General features: G+C 46.0%; 1 protein-coding gene across 4 annotated transcripts; it reads left to right on the forward strand.

Moving 5' to 3' along the window:
- The first annotated feature begins 1,482 nt into the window (after nt 1–1,482).
- LOC117900134 (neurogenic protein mastermind) lies at nt 1,483–20,710 on the forward strand. 4 transcript variants are annotated; one of them, XM_034810372.1, is made up of 10 exons: nt 1,483–1,606; nt 3,276–4,621; nt 10,179–11,820; nt 11,889–12,148; nt 12,232–12,460; nt 13,117–13,374; nt 13,449–13,561; nt 13,685–13,765; nt 16,036–16,379; nt 18,523–20,710. In XM_034810372.1, the coding sequence occupies exons 2-10, from the start codon at nt 3,307–3,309 to the stop codon at nt 19,396–19,398; spliced, it is 5,118 nt and encodes a 1,705-aa protein (XP_034666263.1). In that variant the 5' UTR covers nt 1,483–1,606; nt 3,276–3,306; the 3' UTR covers nt 19,399–20,710. The 4 variants fall into 4 exon arrangements, with proteins under 4 accessions (XP_034666263.1, XP_034666271.1, XP_034666254.1 ...); XM_034810380.1 differs by lacking the exon at nt 1,483–1,606 and having other exon boundaries at nt 3,198–3,815; nt 3,885–4,621; XM_034810363.1 differs by lacking the exon at nt 1,483–1,606 and having other exon boundaries at nt 3,198–4,621.
- The last annotated feature ends 683 nt before the right edge of the window (nt 20,711–21,393 follow it).

Here is a 21,393-nt window from a genome sequence, read left to right on the forward strand (position 1 = left end):
AGCCACAGCACACACAAGGGGTGGGCAGAGCTGGCAGCAGTGCGCCGACTCCGTAACTGTCATATAACTGTGCTACCAGCCACGGCTGTGGTTCTGTTCTGCCACAGGGGGAGGCCAGCGCAAAGGCAAAGGGCCCACGAAATCCGTTCGGCTTTTACTCCGAAAACACGACTCTGGTTCGGAGCGACGACGCTGACGCTGCCGTCTTCTGACGGTCTCTGGACTGCGACAGCAACAGCAACAGCGACGCTGACATCGACGTCGACGTCGACGTTCGACAACATTTTTGGCTGCAGTTTTCATCGCGTTCTAAGAGTTCGACAACTTTGGGAAAACTGTCAGTTGGCAGCGAACTTAGAACAGGTAGACACGCACGTTGTCGGCCTTCCTCCTGGGCCACAAAAAGAGAGAGTAACGGTACGCGACGCGACGCTACGCGACGACAAAAACGAAGCGGAACAGCATAGAAAGGAACATCACGGAACCAAAAACCGACACGACCCGAAACACACACGAGAACCGACCGTGGACCAACCAACCCCCTCGCCAACGTAAACGAATTGTAGGCGAAGCCGAAGTGTGTGCTGGTGTGTCTGTTGTGTCTGTGTGTGTGTGTGTATCTGTGTCCGAGTGCAATCGCTAAGAAGAAGCAGCAGCAGCAGCAAAAGGAAGAGGAAAAGGAAAAGCAGAAGCAGCAGATTAGCTGGGAATCCCCCGGACAGGCTGGCAGGCAGGCTCCAAAGTGTTCCGATGCGTTCGTTCGACCATTCCGTTGGTTCGTCGTTTTTTGTTGTTTGTTGTTGTTGTTCTTGTTGCTGCCGCCGCGCTCCGCTAACACCGCTGCTTCTGCCAGCGTCGACGCCAACCGAGCTGGTCGCGCTGCTGCCGATGTAAAATTTTATTACCCCAAAACGCATCCAGCAGTCGGGTTTTGGACGTCCGGACTACACCGCCGCCTCGCTGAGACAGACGACTTTTATTGCAATTCTCTCGCCCAAGCGGCGAAAAGCGGCCCCAGACCCAGAGGGCAACCTCATTTTTTTGAGAAATTAACGGACAGAGACGGAGAAACGCAGAGAAAGACACGGAGAGCAGCAAAGAAAGACGCAGAAAACAAAGAAATACGAAGAAGCACCGAGAGTGAGAGAAGTGAGGAGGGCCACGGAGACATTCAAACTTTTGCGCGGCATCAAAGTTACGACAAAAAAAAACAAACTTTTCCAAACTACGCGCAAAACTAAAATCAACTCTTCCGGAGGTCGTGCTGCTTATAGACTAGCCCCTTCTCCCGGTCCACCAACCCCCCCAAGCCGCCCACATACCTCCTCTAAGCAGCCGCTTTAAACAACAGTGCAGTGAAACAATAAGCAAAAGCGAACAAAAAGTAAACCGAAAATTATAGTGGAAACAACAATTTGCCCGAAAGTGGAAAGTGCGCGGCCTAATTGAAATTGCGTATACGCCGCCGATGCCGGAAAAGTTGAGCGACGCACCAACAGCCGATCCTCCGCTGCCAAGCACAACTTTGAACTCTTAAATCCTTGAAGTCGTCTCAGCGGCGTGTCGACCAAGTCGAGAAATTCACACAAATTGTAACCAAGCCAAAGTGAGTGCCAAAATCCAATGATCAAATAATTCCTTTTTCTAGTTTTAATTATTTCTGGTAGTTTTTCCTTATTTTTTGTTGTTGTGTTGAACCTGGTGTCAGTTTGTGTGTGTAAGTGCTTGTGTGTCTGTGTGTGTGTGTGTGTGTTGCAGGTGTGTGTAGGTGTGCATGTGACGAAGATGAAGACGAATATCAACCAGCAGCAAGTTCAGCAGCAAAGCAACAGCAGCATTCACCATCCAGAAGAATGATTCAAACACGAAGACAAAACTAATGAGAAAAATACAAATAAAGCTTAAAAGAATTAGCAGAAGTGTCCAAGCTGAAAGTGTTAATAAAGAAGAATTTAAATGCAAACGAGCTCGAGGCTGCAATCTCCAAAATTAATTAAAACACAAAAACCGAAAATCAAACAAACTCAATCGAAAATCGAAACAGAATCCGAACAAATCTGAAAGCAAACTAAAGAAAAGCAAAGTCGAAACTGAAACAGAATTCACAAAATAGGTAAAGTTCATATATATTTGAATCTGTAATCAATCAATCTCCTAGCCAATTTTGTCTCTCTCTGTAACCCTTAAAACATTTCGAGTTTCTCAGAACGCCAAAGAACCGAACAGATCCCAAAACAAACACCACCCCCCTTCATTTATTTAGCTATATATTTGACCCGCCCCTGCCCCAAAAAAAAGCAAACCAAAAAACATAAACAGAAATTGAAACAAACGAAGCAGAAAATGAAAACCAAAAAAACCGAAACTAAAAGCGAAATATATACAAGAAATTCAATGCAACAAGAATAATCACATTGAGAATTTGATAAATTGACAAAAAAACAAAACAAAACAAGAGGAATTGAGCAAACGACAATCGAGAATTTTTTAAGGGTTTTACTCATATTCGATGGATCGCATTTAGGTCATAGCCTCGTAGGATTTGTGTGTATTATGAGTTGGGACCTAAGCAACATTGGAACCGCAATAGGAGCAGAATACAATTAATAGACTTGTTTAGTATATTGACCAAAAGTGCAAATAATTTAAGATTAATCTTTCGCACTTTCAACTATAATTCATTAATACATTTTGTAACTCAAGCAATGAAGTGTTTGCATCTGAAAGAGCAGAACTCTCAACGGATAAAGATTAAAACAGGAATCTATCTTCATTGAATTCAGGCAATATTTCTCATTCCGCAAACATTAAACAATTTTTATAAATATTTTACAATATGTAAATCCAAGGAAGTACCGAGAAAATCATTTGTTATTAACGAGGCTTAACTTTAGGGTCCGCAAATTGTTCTGCGGTCGTTAATTATTACGAGTATGTGTAAAAATATGTATTTGAAAGCAAGCAGCCTTTTAATGTTTCAAATGTGTAGCAAATATAAACTTAGTTTAATTAGGGATCCCCCCATAAGAGAGTTTTGTATGTTAGCAGAGAACTCTTCAGATTTTGTTCGATTTTGTTTGGTATGGTGTCGGGGCAAAGCGATCTTCAAGCTACTGGGATAACGGATGCTGAGGTGATGCTGATGTTGATAAATTATGTTGATTGGCGCCGCCGCTCACGCTTACACACACAAGTTTCATCGCGTTATCAAACACAATCAATCGTCTAAATTTTTATTCAAATCCCAAATACGAATCTGAATCTCTTCTGATCAGCGAACTGGCTTAAAGCAGAAGGGCAAGCAAGATGGCGCTGTCCAAGCGGCCACTCACCAAGGACACGCCCTTGGCCGAGAGCAACAGCAACAACCAAAATCACAACCACAGCCACAGCCACAACCACGGCGGTGGCAACAATACCAATACCAGCAGTGATCTCGAGACGACAGCCATAAAGCGCAGGAAGCGCTGCAGTCGCGATGAGGATTCCACTCTCAATAACAACAACAATTGCAATAGCAACAACAACAACATATTGCCACAAAAGAAACGAAAACAGGGACCCATACCGGACAGCCCCGAGAGTCCTGCGCCGACGAGCGTCCTCAATGTGGGAGCAGCCGGCATAACCAAGATGACAGCAGCTCCAGGACCCGCCGATGCTGATCAGGATGATGAGACACTCATACGGGAGACGCAGGCGGCATTGAAGAGTCTGTCCGGCAGCTGGCCGGATGCCCGGGCCAATCTGTACAGATTGCAGGAGCAGGACGAGAATCCACCGCCCTTCCAGAACCTGTTCGAAGAGAAGCAAAAGTATGAGGCCATTGCACCCAGAACTCCCACAACAACTGCAACTGTATCCCTGTTTCCACGTTTCCACAGACAGAAGGAGAATGACCAGGCCCGCCTCAATGCCGGCGCCACGCTCGAGGATCGCGAGCGGGGCAAGAAGCTGGTTCCAGTCACAGCAACGGGCACAGCTCTGGGTGGTGGACCAGAGGACATGGATCTGGAGGAGGCCGCCAGCAATGTGTATGCCCAGGCCGCCTCGGCCTTCAAGCCGCCCATCGACTTTATCAAACGCAACTATGCGGCCGCTGCCCACGCCCATGCCCAGGCCCAGGCCCATGCCCATGCACACTACACGTCGAGCGCCTACAATGCGACGGCAGCGGCAGAGTCCGCCGCCGGATTGGCCTACTACGGCTATGCGGCAGCCGCCGCCGCCAGTCAACAGCAGCAGCAGCAATTGAGCCTGGAGCCGTCACCATTGCCACCACGCGCTGCCTTTGACATAGCCAGCCAGCTGGGCGAAAAACCGTCAAAGAACTCCAAGGAGTCGCTGGCAGGCGCATTGCCAGGAACGGGCACGGGTCATGGTGGGTCCCAGGTGGATGCCAAACAGTATACGATCCTGCAGCCGGCTGGCGTGGGCAGTCGGGCAGCCTCAGTGATGCAGGACATTGCCCGGGAAGGTGTTGTCGGTGTACCTCTGGTTGCCACACCCCCATCCACGAGTAGTCCGCCATCAGGAGCAGGAACAGCAGGCACATCGACAGCATCAGTGACATCGACATCGACGCCGGCGCCCAGCTACTCGCCGGGCAGCCAGAATCGCGGTAAGTTCTTCATAGTAAGCATAGTAAACGAGATTTTACAGTTGGCTGTGATTTTGGTGTGAATCAAATTCCGGCATACTGTGCTCCAGCATCACAGTACTGTGATTCGTGGTGGTTCGGTTTGGTCTCCGGTTACGGTTCAACTGATCGTTCGGCTGATGATGTGAGCGAGACTTCTTGTTGCATTGAGTTTACCACTTCAATTGGCAAAATCAAAAACAGAACAAAGCCCCCAAAAACCCTTTCCCCCCAAAACAGTCTCAACCCGTCCCAAACCCTACCCAAAAGATGACAGAGACCAAGAGAGAGAGTGTCCCAGTGCGTGTGTGAGTGTGGTTTTGTGGATGATTTATATAGAGAAAGATCTAATTCAAGCGGTGATAAATCTGTGGTTATTCTCAGACACAATTAAGAGAACATTTTTGTGCTTTTTTGTGATCAACTCAGCAAAGAATGAGCCAGAGGCGTCTTTTCTGTGTACCAAAGAGCAGCACTGAGATCCAGCAGTTACTCCAACTCTTACATTATTTTACGAGTAACCACAGAAGACTAATTGAACCATTCAATTTGAGTTCATCGAAAGTACAGCTGTGTTCAGAACTCGCCCAATAACCAGCGAGACTTTCGATCGAAACAGCGAGTAGTAGCCAGACAATTGTTTTATTTTATAAACTCTTTGCTTTATCGAACGGCAATGACTTTGACTACTCTTTTTCGGAAGAACTAGAGTCATTCCCTCATTAGAAAGTAAAGCAAAGTTATTCCCACAATATGGAAAAAGGAATTTGGCCAAATGACGTTCAGGTTGGTTAAAGGCTCAATAAAAAGCCAATCATTAGGCATGCTGTGATGGCAGCGTCTTAGACATTAAAATTCCGTATGAGAGAGACACTCAATCTGCTTGCGTAATAAGCAACATTATGACCATTATTATAATGTTGGCTTTTGTTGTTATTATTTGCACATTTCACTGCTGCCACAGCACTCGACTTTCACCTAAGCAACTCCCCCTCTTGCCCCTTCCAGTCATATCTAAAAATAAAACCCTTTTTGCAGCTCATTCAATGCGCTTCCTCTCTCTCTCTATGCAGAGGATGGAATGGAATGGGAGCGAGCGTGTGGAGAGTGTGAGTGTGGCAGCCAAAAGACATTAAGCGATTTTGTCGTTATGAAAATGGGATCGGGAATGGGTGTGGGAATGGGTATGGGATATGGAATGGAGTATGGGAATAAGGTATGACTAGTGGGGCAGGGGGCAGCAATTTTGTTGGCTACAATGGGGGGGCACACAACAACAACTAATGGCTTGTAAACCCTTTATACCACAATACACACACACACACACACACACACTCGTTGAGAACTAGACGTAGACATAGACAGACACATCTTCTGGCTGAGTGAGTGCCTCCTTGGCTTGGCAAGGCCTTGAGCTTTGCCTTTTACTAATTTCGCTGTACAATTTCCACCAGACTGTCAGTTGTTGGTGGGTCGGAGTGCGGGGGGCAAACGAGGGTGTATGATTAGATATAAAGCATTATGAGCACGTTTTCCTTCAAAACCACTTTTGCATATTTATTTTGTCATTATGTTTTGGCATTAATATGCTGCAGAGGACCGCCGCCTTGAACATGAATATATATACATAAATGTATGTAGGGTCTGTGTCTCTCTCTTTGGCTTGACTTTGGTATTCATATAATTTGAATGACTTTTTAAATAGTTGACAGAAGGCTCTAAAGCTCTAAAATAGAGGCAGTTTCGTGTGTGTGTTCGTGTGTTTGTGTGTGTGGCACGTAATAAGTCATTAGCGTGTGGCAAGCACTCATATTCCATATTTTGTTGGCATTATTGTTGCTGCCTTTCGCTAATGTGGCTTATTAGGCTTAACCCTGGAGCACCCTGTGTGTGTGTGTATGAAGCCTTCACTCCATGCTTTAGTTTCTTTTTGTATCCTGGCAGAGTGTATCAGTTTTTTGAGCAGAGCATAGAGAAAGTTAACGATATAATCCATAAAGATAGGTTCATTTTATGGCTTCAAAATATTCGATTGATGTACCAAATGCTTGACAAATTAATATGAGAGTTACTTTAAAACAAAAACTCTTGAAAAATATTCATTCTTTAGGGGTATTGTGTCTGACTATATACACATTTGTCTACCATTTGTCTAATTTCTCTCTTGTTTCCTTCCTTTTTTTCCGTTCCCCACGTTTTACACACTAATCTAAAGTCTGTGCAGAAATATATTATAAATATATCTTGAAGATCTCGCAAGCAAGTGTATCAACTGCTTCGGGCTGCGAGGCTAACATTCTTTCCTGGTTATTCCCAGCTCCTACCGTATCTGCTTTTTCCCCAAACATTTTTGGTTAGTTGAAAATATTCTAATGCACAAAACACTTGGCCCTCCATGGCTCTGCTTGCTGCTGCTTCCCCTGCTGCTTGATTTTAATTAAATTCTAATTAGAGTCGAGTTGGTTTTTACCTTTTCCGGATGGTGTTCTCCACTGGCTGCTGCAGTTTGACATTTTGCCCGGCCACGTAATAGACACAACAACAAAGACCTGGAAAGAGCAAAATATTTCGAAAAGTATTTCATTAACCAGGCCACCCGTCCACCCACCCGACACGACTGTCTGATATATCACACAAGTATGTACATGCATACATACATACTTACATACTTATATGTACAAGTATAAGTATGTACATATATGAACCGTGAAGGTATGATGGTTGTTATCTTGAGAGGAATACGCGCTTAGAAAAAGGCCAAGTTTTTCCGTCTGCACGACATGGTTTGCTTCTCGGTCTGGTTTGATTTTTGAAAGCTGTCGTACCGTTCCCCCCAGCCTCACCCATTACCCCCCTCTAGGGCTGTCTAATGTGTGAGTGTGTGTGTGAGCTTTTTAAAGTAAATAATGCAAAGCTGTTTTCCATCAAATTTTAATTAATTATTTAGGCTAAAAGAATTCGTACGTTCGCTTTTCCAGCATTTCTTCTTCAAGGTTGCTTTTTTGGAGAGGTTTTTCGTGCAGTGAAAGGATGGAAAGCGACTACATTTAGGTGGGTGGATGGGTGGTGGGGTTTGTTATGGGTAGAGCATATGTAGGTAAAGGCTACAAAGGGGTGGGTGGGTAGAGTGGTATGGTTTTGGACAACGTCAAACTTGTCTCTCGCTGTCGCTTCCCATATAATTAATTAGAAAATCGCTCGCCCGCCCGCCCGCTCGCTCCAGCCAGCCATGCCATCCATCCATGCCACTTACACACTCTCGCGTCTGTCTCTCTGCCTGTCTCTCCCTGTCCCTCTCTCTCTCACTCTGTGTGTCTCTGACGCTGACTCAGACTCGCTCCCTTCTCTCCGGTTCATCTTGCTCTCAATCGCAATCGCTTTCCCCAGCGCCTTCGTTGATTTCAACTTTTTACTGTTAATTGGTTAATTGTAGATGGCGCCAAATGCCCCACGCCGCATTGCACTGGCCAAGGACATGTCACCGGATTGTATTCGCATCATCGCAGGTACCGTTGCACCGTTTATCCCGTGTTGTGCCGTTATGCGAAATCAATCTCTATTTCTCTTTCTATCTCCCACTCTCTCTCTCTCTCTCTTTCTTTCTCGAACATGCTTGGCCTGGGCAGTTTATCGGGTTGTCCGAAGCGCGATAAGGTTACCACAGAATGTAAGTTGTCCATTCCGTTTAGATATTCTTATGCGTAGTAGATGATCTATCCTCTCCATCTATCACTCTCTCTCTGTCTGTTTCTGTGCCTCTTTCTACTTGTCTGTTTCTCTGACATTGTCTATCACTCACTCTCACCTTCTCTCTTTACACTCTCTGATACTTCAACGAAGAATTTGCTGAGCTTTACTTTCCCGTAGTTCTTAAAAAAAGCATGTGTTGTATGTGTACATTTCTGTGACTGTTTGTGTGGAAACTGCAACTTCTTCAAATACTCTGCTATAGCCTAGATCCAGCAAAATAAATCTGTTCTTTTGAGCCGTATTTCTTAGAGCAAGCTCTCGCGCACACGCTACCTGAAAGCGGCGCCGAAAAAAAAAAAAAAAGAACCCACACATTACACAAGTGCAAGTGAGATCGCTGCTGCCTAGCTGAGCTGAAAGCTCTCCCATTGCACGTTGCTGCATCGCTCAGCTGAAAGCTATTCCATTGATCAAGCGTGTGTGTTTTTGTGCGGGGGTTCTTAGAGCTTTAAAGTTCCATTTTTGCAGAGCTTGTATTCTTCGTTTTGTTTTCAGCACACTTTGTGATGTTTTTCTATCCTATATTAGATGACCTTCTAATTCGAGATATCTTCTATTTTAAAGGGAGTTTACATACAGCTTAACCATTTGCTTGAATGCTTTTATCTCCACGGTAACTTATATTGAAATTCCATGGCAGCCCATAGAAACGTCTGCGAAAAACTGTAACATTGTAAATGGAATTTATTCAGCAAAAGCAATTCTTTACCAATGTGTTCCATAACTATTTTCCTGGATAACACTTATGTTGTAATCTCTCCTAAAAAATATGTTCAAGCAGCCTATCTTTAAAAATAGCTTTGTTATATTAAACTTTTCGTAGATTCGTCGCAATTTCTACGCAATGTACCATTCTTCTCAGTTCCACTCAGTTTTTCATCACATTCATCTTCTGTTCAGACGTTTCCTCCCTTGTCCATATCTATTTACCAGAATTTAATTAGAATCCATTCTTCCTTCTTCTTCTACAATCTGTTTAGAGTGTCTACTTCTTTGCCACCTTCTTCTTAGTCTCTATCTTTCTCTATCTCTCCCTGTTTGTGTAGTTGCATGTGGCTGTGGACTGTTTTGCGAAAGCTCTAGGTTCGCACTGTTTGATATTCCGTTAGATGGCTCTCTCTCTCTCTCTCTCTTCATTTCTCTGCCTCTTTTGGTCGGTCTTTCTCCACGCCTGACTGTCTCTCTTTCTTTATCTCTCTCTCTCTCTCTCTCTCTGTCTGTCTGCGTGTGCCTCTCTCTCTTCTGCCTGTTGCTGTTGTAGTTGTGATAGTTGTGAAAATCGTTGAAAATATCGCTGATCGTTAATCGTTAATTTCCCCATTCACTCTTACGAATTGAAAACCCCGGCCCGAATCGCATTCGAATCAAATTGCACATCCAAATTTGACTTGAACAGTGCTGGCCCTGCACGAACAGATACTGAAATGCCCCACACCGGGCTGCAACGGACGCGGACACGTTCAGCCGCACCGCAGTGTGCATCGCAGCCTCTCCGGCTGTCCGCGCGCAGTCCGTCGCTCAGCCAGTCGTCGTCTGAATAGCGAACCCTCCTCGAACGTTGATCGAACAGGTGCGTCCATGCGGCCATTGAGTGCACGGAACCGACAGAACCACAGAACCACTAAGCTGACATTTCGAAACCGCTTGATTTCGATTGCTTGAAGAATGATCTTTTAACGCGTCTCTCTCTCTTTTTATCTCTCTCCCTCTCTCTACACTCTCCCGCTCTCTCTCTCTATCTCGCTTAATTTCTGGCCATCTCCTTTTTTGTGGGATTTTACGTTTAAAGCGGATTTGGAGAAGCACGAAAAGGAGCTGCATCCATTGGATAAACTGAAGATCGCCTCCAGTCACTATCTGAACAACAACAATACGAGTTGCATCAACAACAACAACAATAACAGCAAGTTGAGTGGAACAACAATGCCCATTATCAAGTCGGAGTACAGTCCTGTAGCGAGCATCAAATCGGAGTACAACAAAAGCCCAATGCACTCATATCTGGCGAACGATGCCGCCGGCCCCGCATCCAGTGTGACGGCCAGCGCATCCACGACACCGGGCACGGCTCGCACTGCATCCGGCGGCGGTGGGGCAGCTAACGGTGTCGGCGGTGGTGGCAACACAACCACCTCCAATGGCGGCGATGCCAATCTGCACGCCCCCCACCTGAGTCGCTTTGTGGGCATGCAGAGTCCTCCCCATCCACAGAGCCACCATCCACACGCCCACCACGTTCAGCAGCAGCAACAGCAGCAACAGCAGCAGCAGCAGCAGCAGCAGCAACATACGCTGCACCAGCAGCGCGGACCCTTTATCAATGAGGGCAACGATGGCCCCGATCCCTCAGCCAGCTACCACACGGAGCACCAGCAGCAGCAGCAACAGCAACAACAGCAGCAACAGCAGCAGCAGCAGGCGGAGGAGCGCCAGTATGAGCAGATGCGCTACGCCGTCGGCGGTGAGCTGCTGAGTAGCAATGGTGGAGCGAATGCCAGTGAACTGTCGCCGGGAACGGCGAGGAGTGCCTACGAGGCGCATCCTCACCCGCATCCGCATCCACACCCACATCCGCATCCACATCCGCACCCGCCCACCTCGCTCAGCTCCCTCAGCAGCGCATCGGTGGTGGGGGCGCCCGCCTTTGCCACAGTAGACTCCGTGTCGGCGGTGACAGTGTCCAGTGGAGCTGGCGGCTTCGAGCGATACGATCCCAACTGCTGCCCCAATGGACAGCGTCAGGTGGCGTCCGTGGCGGGCGTGGCAGCTGCCTCAGCCTCGGCTGCGGCGGCGGCGGCAGCGTATCACTATCTGCCCCAAAGCGCCGACGATCTGCAGGTGCAGCAGCAAAAGTATCTGCAGGAGCAGCAGCTCATGCTGGCCAAGGCCGAGCACGATGAGCAGCTGGCCAATGGCGGCGGTGCGGGGCCGATATATCCGCGGCCCATGTACCACTACGATCCTACCATGGGACCCCTGCCGCCAGGCTTCTCCGCCATCAATCTGTCCGTGAAGATGGCCGCTGCTCAGGCGGCAGCCGCCGCAGCCGCCTATCAGAACCAGCAGCAGCAGCAGCAACAACAGCAACAGCAACACCACCAGCAGCAGCAGCAACAGCAGCAACAGCAGCAGCAGCAACAACAGCAGCAACAGCAGCAACAACAGCAGCAGCAGCAGCACGGCAAGCAGAGCTCCTCGCCCACACCGAATGTGGGTGGTGTGCCAGCGCCAGCGGTTGACCTATCCGGGTCCACATCGGTGACCTCCTCCAGTCCGCACGGTTTCAATTCACCAGCCTCCCACAACCAATACAACCAGCGCATGGGCAACGGCAGCCCACAGCCGGGCGCCAGCCCCAATATAGCCAGCCCCCAGGTGCCCAGTCCGCAGGGACAGACCCTGGACCTGAGTGTCACCCGGCTCCCACACAGGTAAGCAGAGAGCACGCGACAGTTTCCAGCACAGCATCAACCAGATCACTCATTAGTTGGGATTACAGCATCATCACCAGTCCCCAGTACGGGGCCGATGGCCTTGTCGTGGGTCATGCCCAGGGTTTTGGCAGCGGAGCGCCTGGCGCTCTGGGCCCCAATGGACCGCCGCGTTCCCCCCAAATGGAGCCCGTCGACTTCAGTGGACCGCCGCGACCCCTGGGCTTCGGACTGGTTGGACACATCAGTGGACCGCGGCCCTACAGCCGTGAATCCACGCCGGACAGCGGCGGCTCACACTACATCGAGACGTACAGGGATCCCAGCGGTGAGTGAACAATGAGCGAAAATCAAATCATAAATAAATAAATCATAATCAAAATAAAATTTGATTTCCCTTTGTGCTTTCAGGATACTCGCCGCATCCCGGTTACGGCATGGTGGTGCAATCGGACTATCCACCGGCTGGCTATCATGGCTATGGTCCAGCCGCGTATCAGTGCAGCAATCCGTATGCCACGGCGGTGGGCCCCGGCGGCTATCCAACGCCCGTTTCCGGCGGCTATTCACCCAGCCCGGCCACCTGCTACTCGATGCCACCGCCGCAGCACATACCGCAGCACGACAAGACCAAGGACGGGTAAGTACGCGGTCAGCATGGACCTCAGGGCGCACACCTCAATGAATTATGCAATTATGGGACACAAACACGCGCTGCCAAAATTTACTACACTTAAAAAAAATAAGCAAAAACTATTTTAAATATATGCATCGGACAACTTTTTGAGTTGCAAATAAATTTGAGAGTTTGCTAAATCTTAACAAAAATATTTGCCTGCCAAAAGGATGCAGAAAAAAAGTGTTGAAAATATCCGAAGCTCATTTTTTGCCGTGCACTTCACATCCATCGGTCAAGCGGACAGTGTCCCAGTGCCGACACCTGAAATGTCGTTAAAGCTTGCTGGAAAATCAGAGACTTTAATATTTATGATTAGTGGCGGAGAGTGGACGCAGGGCGGTCATAAAACCAGTCCCAAGTCTTAGTCCCACAACCCCACTCCCGCCCACGCCAAGACAGATGGCAGATGGTTTAATGAAACTTTAAAACTGAAAGTTTCAAGAACAAAGTCTTAGCCCACACACACACACACACACACACACACACACACACACAGGCGAAATCCCACCCACCCATACACAGCGCAATCTTATCTGACCAAGAGCACTCTTGGCCTGGTTTAATACTTTTGGGTCAGGCAGTAATCCCTTTTCCATCCACCTCCGCACCATCCACAGATTGACGGGCTGCTCGCGCTCCGACCGAAATCATCTGCAGTCGCACTCGCAGGAGCTCAAGTGCCCAACGCCCGGCTGTGATGGCTCTGGCCATGTGACCGGCAACTACTCATCGCACCGCAGCCTCTCCGGCTGTCCTCGGGCCAATAAGCCCAAGAGCAAGCCGCGCGATGGCCAGGACTCGGAGCCACTGAGGTGTCCCATACCAGGATGCGATGGCTCAGGTCACTCCACCGGCAAGTTTCTCTCCCACAGAAGGTGAGTTCAACTGTTGCCTGTTCGATATTCGAATAGTTTTCTATAAGACAAATGGATCTCTCTGTGCATTCCAGTGCTTCGGGTTGTCCCATAGCCAATCGGAACAAGATGAGAGTCCTGGAGGCTGGTGGCACTGTGGAGCAGCACAAGGCCGCTGTGGCGGCTGCCACCGCCATGAAGTTCGACGGTAAGATCCCTAAACAGATCACACAGGAAGCTTTCATGATCCCAAACTCGCTTTTCCCATCTGTTCTTTCCTCTTTCCTCTTTCCTCTTTTCTCTTTTCTATTCTTATCTTTTGCTTCTGCAGCGTGCACCACTGTGGGCGGTCAGGGCATCAAGAAGCCCAAATTCGATGAGGTCACCATGGTCTATCCCAAGGGTTATACAGGTAAGTTTCAATATCTCTCTATCTCTCCTTCTCTCTCTGTCTCTGCATCTCTCTCTTGCGCGTTTTTTTTCTGTTATGAACTGGGCCCACTGCCATTATACCACCCCACCTCCACTCAATCAGGGCAGAGGTTGGGTCATAATGGCATTTGCATAAAGTCTGCAAACACACAGAGAATGATAAGGCCGAACCCAACCAAATTAAATGTTGAAAAATGCATTACAAATTCAAATAGGCCTCGAATTTCTTGTACAAAGAACCATCAGATGATTTTACCTTCAAAGCTCTGCTGACAGTTCCATTAGAATTAGATCCTGTGATCTGAACCATCGCTTCCACCAAGAAATCCTAAAAAGAATCCTAAGAATGTCTTTCCAAACATGTTAAAATATTTAAAATTGAAAAAATCACCACTGAGCATTGTCTTTGCAGAAGGGTGCCAAAAATTCTTCTCTGTTGTTGCCAGATTTTAGTAAAAAAAAAAGAAAAATAACTTTCGGTTGGAGTTTTGTGTGCGTGTGCTAACGTCAAGAAAAAGAATACCAATACAAAAGATTGAAAAAGAATAGATAAACGTAATGCTAAAAACATGAGTTACAAGTACTTATATTCAAAGAAGAGACACTTTATTTTTGGTTTTGGTTTCGGAAAATGCAACAAAAAATGAATAAATACAAAAAGAATAGGATTTATAAATTCAAAACTAAAAATTTATCGTTTTCAAATTGAAGAGGAGAGGATACGGGCTATGAACAAAACCCCAACAATCCAACACCAAAATTCCCCCCATAACAACAACAAAAAAACCCCACTCCACAAACCAACCAAGATGAATCCTCTATAAACCCGGTACATAACATGAACGATCGACCCGTTGATATCTCTAAACACACACACACAGCTGCATATCCTTTGAGGTGTGGCCGTCTGTGTGTGTGTGTCTAAAGAACAAGAGAAACAAAAAGCAAACAAGAAGATAAGTCAAAAAGAGAAAGAAAACAATAGAAGAAAACAAATCCATTTAAATTCCTAGTTTTAATTCTAATTTAATTCTGTGTTCCTTCTTTTCGTTTCGTTTCATGGTTTTTGTTGGCGTTTTCTTTTAGATTACGCAACATTTTGTATCGGTGCCGAGTATCTACTGTAGATAGAAAATCAAACTGATCAAAAACAGTCCGAAATAGCGAAAACCTGAAACCACAACCACCAACCAAAAATAAATGAAAAATGCAAATGAAAAAAACGAAAAACGAAAAACGAAACTGCAATTGCACCAGCAAACAAAATCAAAAGCAGAAATCCTCCCCCAAACAAACAAACCAAAAAGAAAACATTATATATTACATGTAATGAATGTATATGGAGAAATGTTGTATATACATTATATGTATGTACACACAGCAAAGCGAACAAGCCACAAATTGTTAAACAAAACACACAAAAATCAAAAAGAACAAAAATTCAAAGTAAACCACAGCAAAAATGTACATACAAATATTCCCAGAGAGTCTGTCGATCAAGGTAAGCCACGAAGATACATAACTACAAACAAACTACATGCATATAATGAAAAAACACACATATCCAATCCCAATCCAGTCACCACTCACAGCCACAACCACACACCTACACAGATCATAGCCACTCTATGAACTTTAAAGACTGCGAGGCACCCACTCGATGTTTAAGGCACAAACTGTGATCAACAAATATTTCAAATAGATTCGTTTAAGGGTACATTCTTGTGTCCTAGGCTGCAAGCAGTTGCCCAAGAATACTGAACGTTGCCTCACATAAACGTTCCATTCCATTCTGTTTCATGGAAAGGCGCTCTCTCTGCCTGCAAGCAGTGCAATTTCATATAATTTGAATGTGCTCTAAATGCAGTGTTTTCAACAGGAAATATTTTCACACTCTGTGGCAGCCTTTCCCAGAATTTCTTCCACTTTCAGTGGTAACCTTTTGTCTGTTTTCTCTGCATTCAGCGATCAACGTGCACAGTTTATATTCAGCTCTGTCCCACGCACTCTATGATCCACTCACTCACCCACCACAACCCACCGACACACCCACACACGCTCCGATTGAGTTGCTAGCACACGCGCACATAGAAAACCCGTGGAATGCCAGAGACAAGAATGTAAAAGCAAAGAAAAAACAGAAGAAAAACAAAACTAGATCCTAAGAGAGCGCTATCGTGTACACCCACTAACTGTGTCCTTTGACCTACCGTTCTCTCTCCCCTGCAACTATGCGGCTCCACCATTCAGGAGGAAGCGGCCTGGACATTGTCATGAGCGGCACAGGGGGTGTTGTTGGCGGCGTCGTGGGTGGCATTGGACTCAATGTCAATGTTGGCCTTGGAGTTACCAGCAGCAGCAACAGTGCCCACAGCAGTCTCAGCAGCAGCAACAACAACAACAACAACAACAACAATGGAAACAACGAGAAGAGCGGCACGGCGACAGCATCGGGCAATGGCAGCGACGATCTGAACACCCTTGAGGCTGAGATCTCCGAGCTGCAGCGAGAGAACGCCCGAGTCGAGTCGCAGATGATGCGACTCAAGTCCGACATCAATGCGATGGAGTCGCAGCTGAGCACCAGCGATCGGGTATGTAGGCTCAGGTTCGTTGACGGCAACAAATTATGAGAACAAAAAAAAACACAAGCCAAACCAAACCCAACCAAACACTAGTACATAAATCTAACTAGGCTAAGTGCACCCTGTAGCATAATATGATGGTCATAGGGAAAGTTTACCGCCCCGGAAAGTTTCGGCCAGACTTTTGCCGAGCACAAACTTTGGCTCAAAACGAGACTTTGAGTGGAGTTCTTTCCCCCGAGTTTTTTTTTAATGTTTTTTTTTTGTTAGTTCTTCTTTCTTCTTGTTTTGCCCGAAGTACTGTCTATCGGCACCTGAGTTTTGTCTTAACACTTTTCAAGGACGTCTCCCAAGCACCCGACAAAAGGCTGAGACAATGAGCACAAATGTACAGTGAAGTCGAGACAAGTACTACAACAAAGTAACAACTTTTATCATTTCACCATTCACTTTTTCTCCAATTTTTGACTTAAAATGAGGAGAGTAAGCTTTAATGGCGGATGGTCCGATTTCTATTATATTTTATTGGCTTAAAACAAACTATTAAAAACCGCTTAAACGCGATATTCAGACAATAAAATACACAAGTGCACAAAACAAGTACAATTTATTGCAGCTTGATAGATGAACTATTGTGACAAGTCCTTTTGCTGCATGTCCTTAAATTAGTAGCTAAACCCTGGTCTGAACTGGAGCTATAGATCTGCAATGTTAGAGAGAAGCAAATGAAATCAATTTTTGCAGCAAGATTTATTTACAGTTCCACGGCGCGGAATCAACTTTAAACTTTCAATTTAAAATTCAACCCGAAATGCACTTTTGACAACAGGAGCCCTCCCTTGCCGTTAGAGTGTGACAGCCAACCAATCGGTGACGTTGCATCCGCACTGCATCTGTGGCAGCGAATCAGATTCCACTAGGTAGCAGGAGTGTGGAGAGGTGGCAGGAGACAGACACACCCCTAAAACGCAAGCGACAAGCTCCCATACACACACACACACACACATACACACGCATGTCCCTAGACCACAGTGTGTGTGTGTGTGTGTCAGTATGTATTTTGGTGTGAGTGATGCTGGTCATGCGCAGGCAGCAGCTGCAGCCCGTCAGAGGCGAGGCGCCAACCCAACACGCAGCAACCCAGCAAATCGCAGAACACCATTCGATTTGCTCCTAAAACGGACAAAGAAAAAAAACGAAAGCAGCAACAAAAAGAAATACAACAAATAACTGTGCTACGGTCAAAGCTGTGGCGCTGCCAACAAGCATGGTGGGCGAGGGTAAAGCTACAAGCAGTAGCACAAAAGCATCGGAGCAAGCAGAGCACAAGCAGAGCGCAAGCAGTGTCGCTGCCGCAGCAGCAGCGCACGGGCAGAGCACGGGCAGAGGCCAAGGCAGACAGCATTAACCTTTTGTTGGCCCCACAGTGGGGAAGGTGGGGACATACATATGTACATGTGCGTCTGTGTGCGAGCTCAAACAACTCCGAAAAGCTGAACAAAAAAATATAACGGAACCTGCCTTCCCGCACCCCACATTATCCACTCTCTCTCTCCCTCTCGTTTGTGCTCGTGACGGCTTCGTCGATGATTCGTCCTCTGACGTTTTTTTCTTATTTGCTTCTCTTATTGTTGTTGTGCCTCTGTCTTGCTCTTCATTCTTGTCACCCACTCCTTATTTGTTGTTCTTGTCTTCGTGTGTGGGTGTTTGGTGCGCTCTTATTGGAATTTCAATTTGCCAGAGTTACATATGTGCACATAACGGTTCATGAGTGGGTCTGCGTAGGGGTGGGAGTGGGAGTGTGAGTTAGCGAGGTGCAAAATGTATTTATGTACAATATTTAGAGGTAGAAAAGTCCAACCCTCCACATGTGGGCTGTGGCCAGCCACCACATTCCAATTGAAGGGAACAGCCCTAACCTTCGATGCGAAGCAGATTTACTTTGAAGGCATCCATCAATATATTCTCAACTCTGGCAATTAGAGATATAATTATACTTACATCCACAATCGATCTCAAAAATTGGCAGAAACTATTAAAAACCTTCCCCTATGGCCATCCCTGTTGTAGTCTCAATCCACCCCTCAGCACTGTTAGCTGCAAGACAACTCTCTAATCACCGCCCGGAACCTTTCTTCTTACCATCCCACAGGAGGCTTCTCCATTGAGCGGCCATCAGCAGCAGCAGCGCTCCTCCAATGTGACCATGGCTTCACCCAGCGGACAATCGCCCTTCGCTAGCGTCAGCTCCACCAGCGGAACCGGCACAGGTCCCGCAACCAGCTCCAGCAACAATAACGGAAACGGCAGCAACGATCTGGGCCACTCGATCAGCAGTCTGACGCCTGGCTCCGGCAACAGCAACCCAAACACGAATGTCGTTGGCATGATGTCGCATGCCCCGGTGGACGGTGGCGTTGCACCGCCCAATGCCAACCTAAACAACTACTACGAGAGTTTGCGCAACAATGTGATCACGCTGCTGGAGCACGTGCGCTTGCCGCCGCCACCCGCACCGCCCACTTCGGTGTCTGTCTCGGCCTCGATAGCCGGCGGTCAGGTGGTGGCGGGTCATGGCCTGGACAGTGTGTGTGCCGGGGGTCAACTGGTGGCCGGAAGTGGCAGCGATCATGCCACAGCGTACTCCACATTGCTGCCGCCACCGCCACCACCGCCGACGGCCAGCAGCGGCAACATTGGTGGCGGAATGTACGGTCATCAGGGTGGGACGGGTGCCGGTGGTGGCCCGCCACCGGGTCCACCGCCGGTGCCTCCGCATCATGCCTACACCGTGCATCATCCCGTCAGCTATGCCCACCCACACTCGCATCCGCACGGACATCCGCACGGACATCATCCGCACCCGCATCCGCACGAGCACTTCGACTCGTACATCTCCAAGCTGCAGTCGCTCTGCGTGCCGCCCGATGTCTATGCCCTGCCCGATGACGCCGAGCGCACTGTCTACAACTCGGTGAAGCCAAGCATGCACCAGGACTACGGCAAACTGATGCCGACACCCATCTAAACGAGCAGGTAGCCCCGATGTTCCATCCCGTCCAGGGTTCGTGAGTGTACATATATCTACCTATAGCATAGAGTGGAGAAGTGCCGACACAAAACAGACTATAAGAATTGTGGCGCGAGGCATCTCCCAGCCCAAGGATCTTTAGAGATCTACGTATATTTCGCATGCTCCTGGAAAGCGGACAGATTCTTTTCCTAGTGTTAGATTGAGCTGTTGCACATCCTATATCCTAGACGCTTTCGTCGTGTTGATAGAAACTGTATAAAAGATTAAAACCTAAACAAAGCAGAAGCAAAAGCAAAAGCAAAGTACGTGTGTAATAATATTCATCATAGATACGATTTACGATTAACATTTTTTTTTGTCTGTATCAAATACTAAAAGAAAATAAAAAACTAGAAGTTATAGCAACGTAAACATAAATAAACTTAGGCGTAGGAAGTTTAAAACCCGTACATACTCGTACATTGTATATGTTAACTGTAGGGCATTTGTTTGGTGTTGATGTCTTGGTCAATTTTTTGCATACAAAATGGATAATGTTCTTAACTATTTAATCACCCCCTTCCACCCTCACCCTCACCCTCCCGAAACCCCAACCGCAAACCCAAGTTCTATTCCCTCAAAGTAAGTTTAGTTTAGGGAAAAAGTCAAACACCAAAAGTGGCAATGAAAAAACATAATACAAAAAAAACTTAAACGAAAATCTATATTCAATACTAATGTTTAGAGGATGTAATCGTGTTAAATTTTTTTTTTTTTGTGATTACTGTAATATTGAAAATGTAATGAAAAAAGTGTGTGTGGTGTGTAATATCAAGAGAATATCCAAAACTAAGTAAATTGTATATGGCAGCAGGGAATACATGCATAAATCTGTGTGTACATTCATGAATGAATGCATGAATATTCCGTAGAAGAGCATGCACACACACAAAATATAAATATATAAATAAATATGCGTGGTTGTCTGTGTAGGATCATAAGTTTTAATTGCCGCTATTGGCAAAAGGCATTAACCGAGCCCCTCCCCCTCCCCCGCCCACGCAATGAGCGAAAACATACTGGGGAAAAATCAATGGAAATAAATAGGTTACAATTCAGTGCAATACATTCAAAAACGAAGAATAACGAGAAACCCAAAGCATATTTAATATAATTGTGTAAACTTAAGTAACAAAAAAAGTAGTTGAACATAATGTCACCTTTTTTTTGTATCGTCTTACGTCTAATCATAACATTAACTATAATAACTAAAAGAAAAGGAAGGTGAGAGAAGCAAAATAGGTCCCCACAGAGAGCGAGAGAGATGCTGGAAGGGGTACCCAAACCAAATGGTAATTTAGACGAATTTTAAACAATTAAATTAAATTAAAGAAAAGAAAAGAAAACAAAAAACCAAAAGCAAAAAAACGGAAAGCAAAAGAGTATGGAAAAATAGCAGGCTTCAAAAATGCATTGTACTTAATGAAGTCATAAATTATGATGATAAACATAATTACACTAAAATAAATACAAATAAAACAACAAATAAATATATATAGTAATATATATATATGAGTATATATAATATTGTATTGTATGACAAGAAAATTCTGTAATTTACAAGCGAAAAATATTTTATGTGATCATTGTCATTTTTTTTTTTAATATTACAAGAAATAAATAATTCGAATACCAAATAAAGGATATACACAACATGATGGCTGGATGTTTCCAATGAGCTTCCTCGGGTGGGATATCAATCGATTCGGGGGTGCCAGGCAGAAACCTGAGAGACGCTTTCATAAAAGACTAAGAGGTTCTGCCAGAAACCAACGAAATTGTTTACTTATTTTAAAATTTAATATTAGATTGATTATCATCTGTTGGGCATAGGCATGGGTAGGCTATATTTGATGATTATTATTCAATATTGAAAACTTTGTTACATATTTCTCATCGCAGCAATCGTCGCAACATAACTCTAAATATTCAGCACTAGGTTTCCAGTCA

Source organism: Drosophila subobscura, chromosome A, assembly GCF_008121235.1.
Source record: "Drosophila subobscura isolate 14011-0131.10 chromosome A, UCBerk_Dsub_1.0, whole genome shotgun sequence".
Taxonomy (NCBI): domain Eukaryota; kingdom Metazoa; phylum Arthropoda; class Insecta; order Diptera; family Drosophilidae; genus Drosophila; species Drosophila subobscura.

Coding starts and splice junctions, on each gene's coding strand:
- LOC117900134 (XM_034810372.1), top strand. CDS start 3,307: ATGGCGCTGTCCAAGCGGCCACTCACCAAGGACACGCCCTTGGCCGAG. Junction 11,821..11,888: donor GTCACCCGGCTCCCACACAG/GTAAGCAGAGAG, acceptor TTGGGATTACAG/CATCATCACCAGTCCCCAGT. Junction 12,149..12,231: donor GACGTACAGGGATCCCAGCG/GTGAGTGAACAA, acceptor TTGTGCTTTCAG/GATACTCGCCGCATCCCGGT.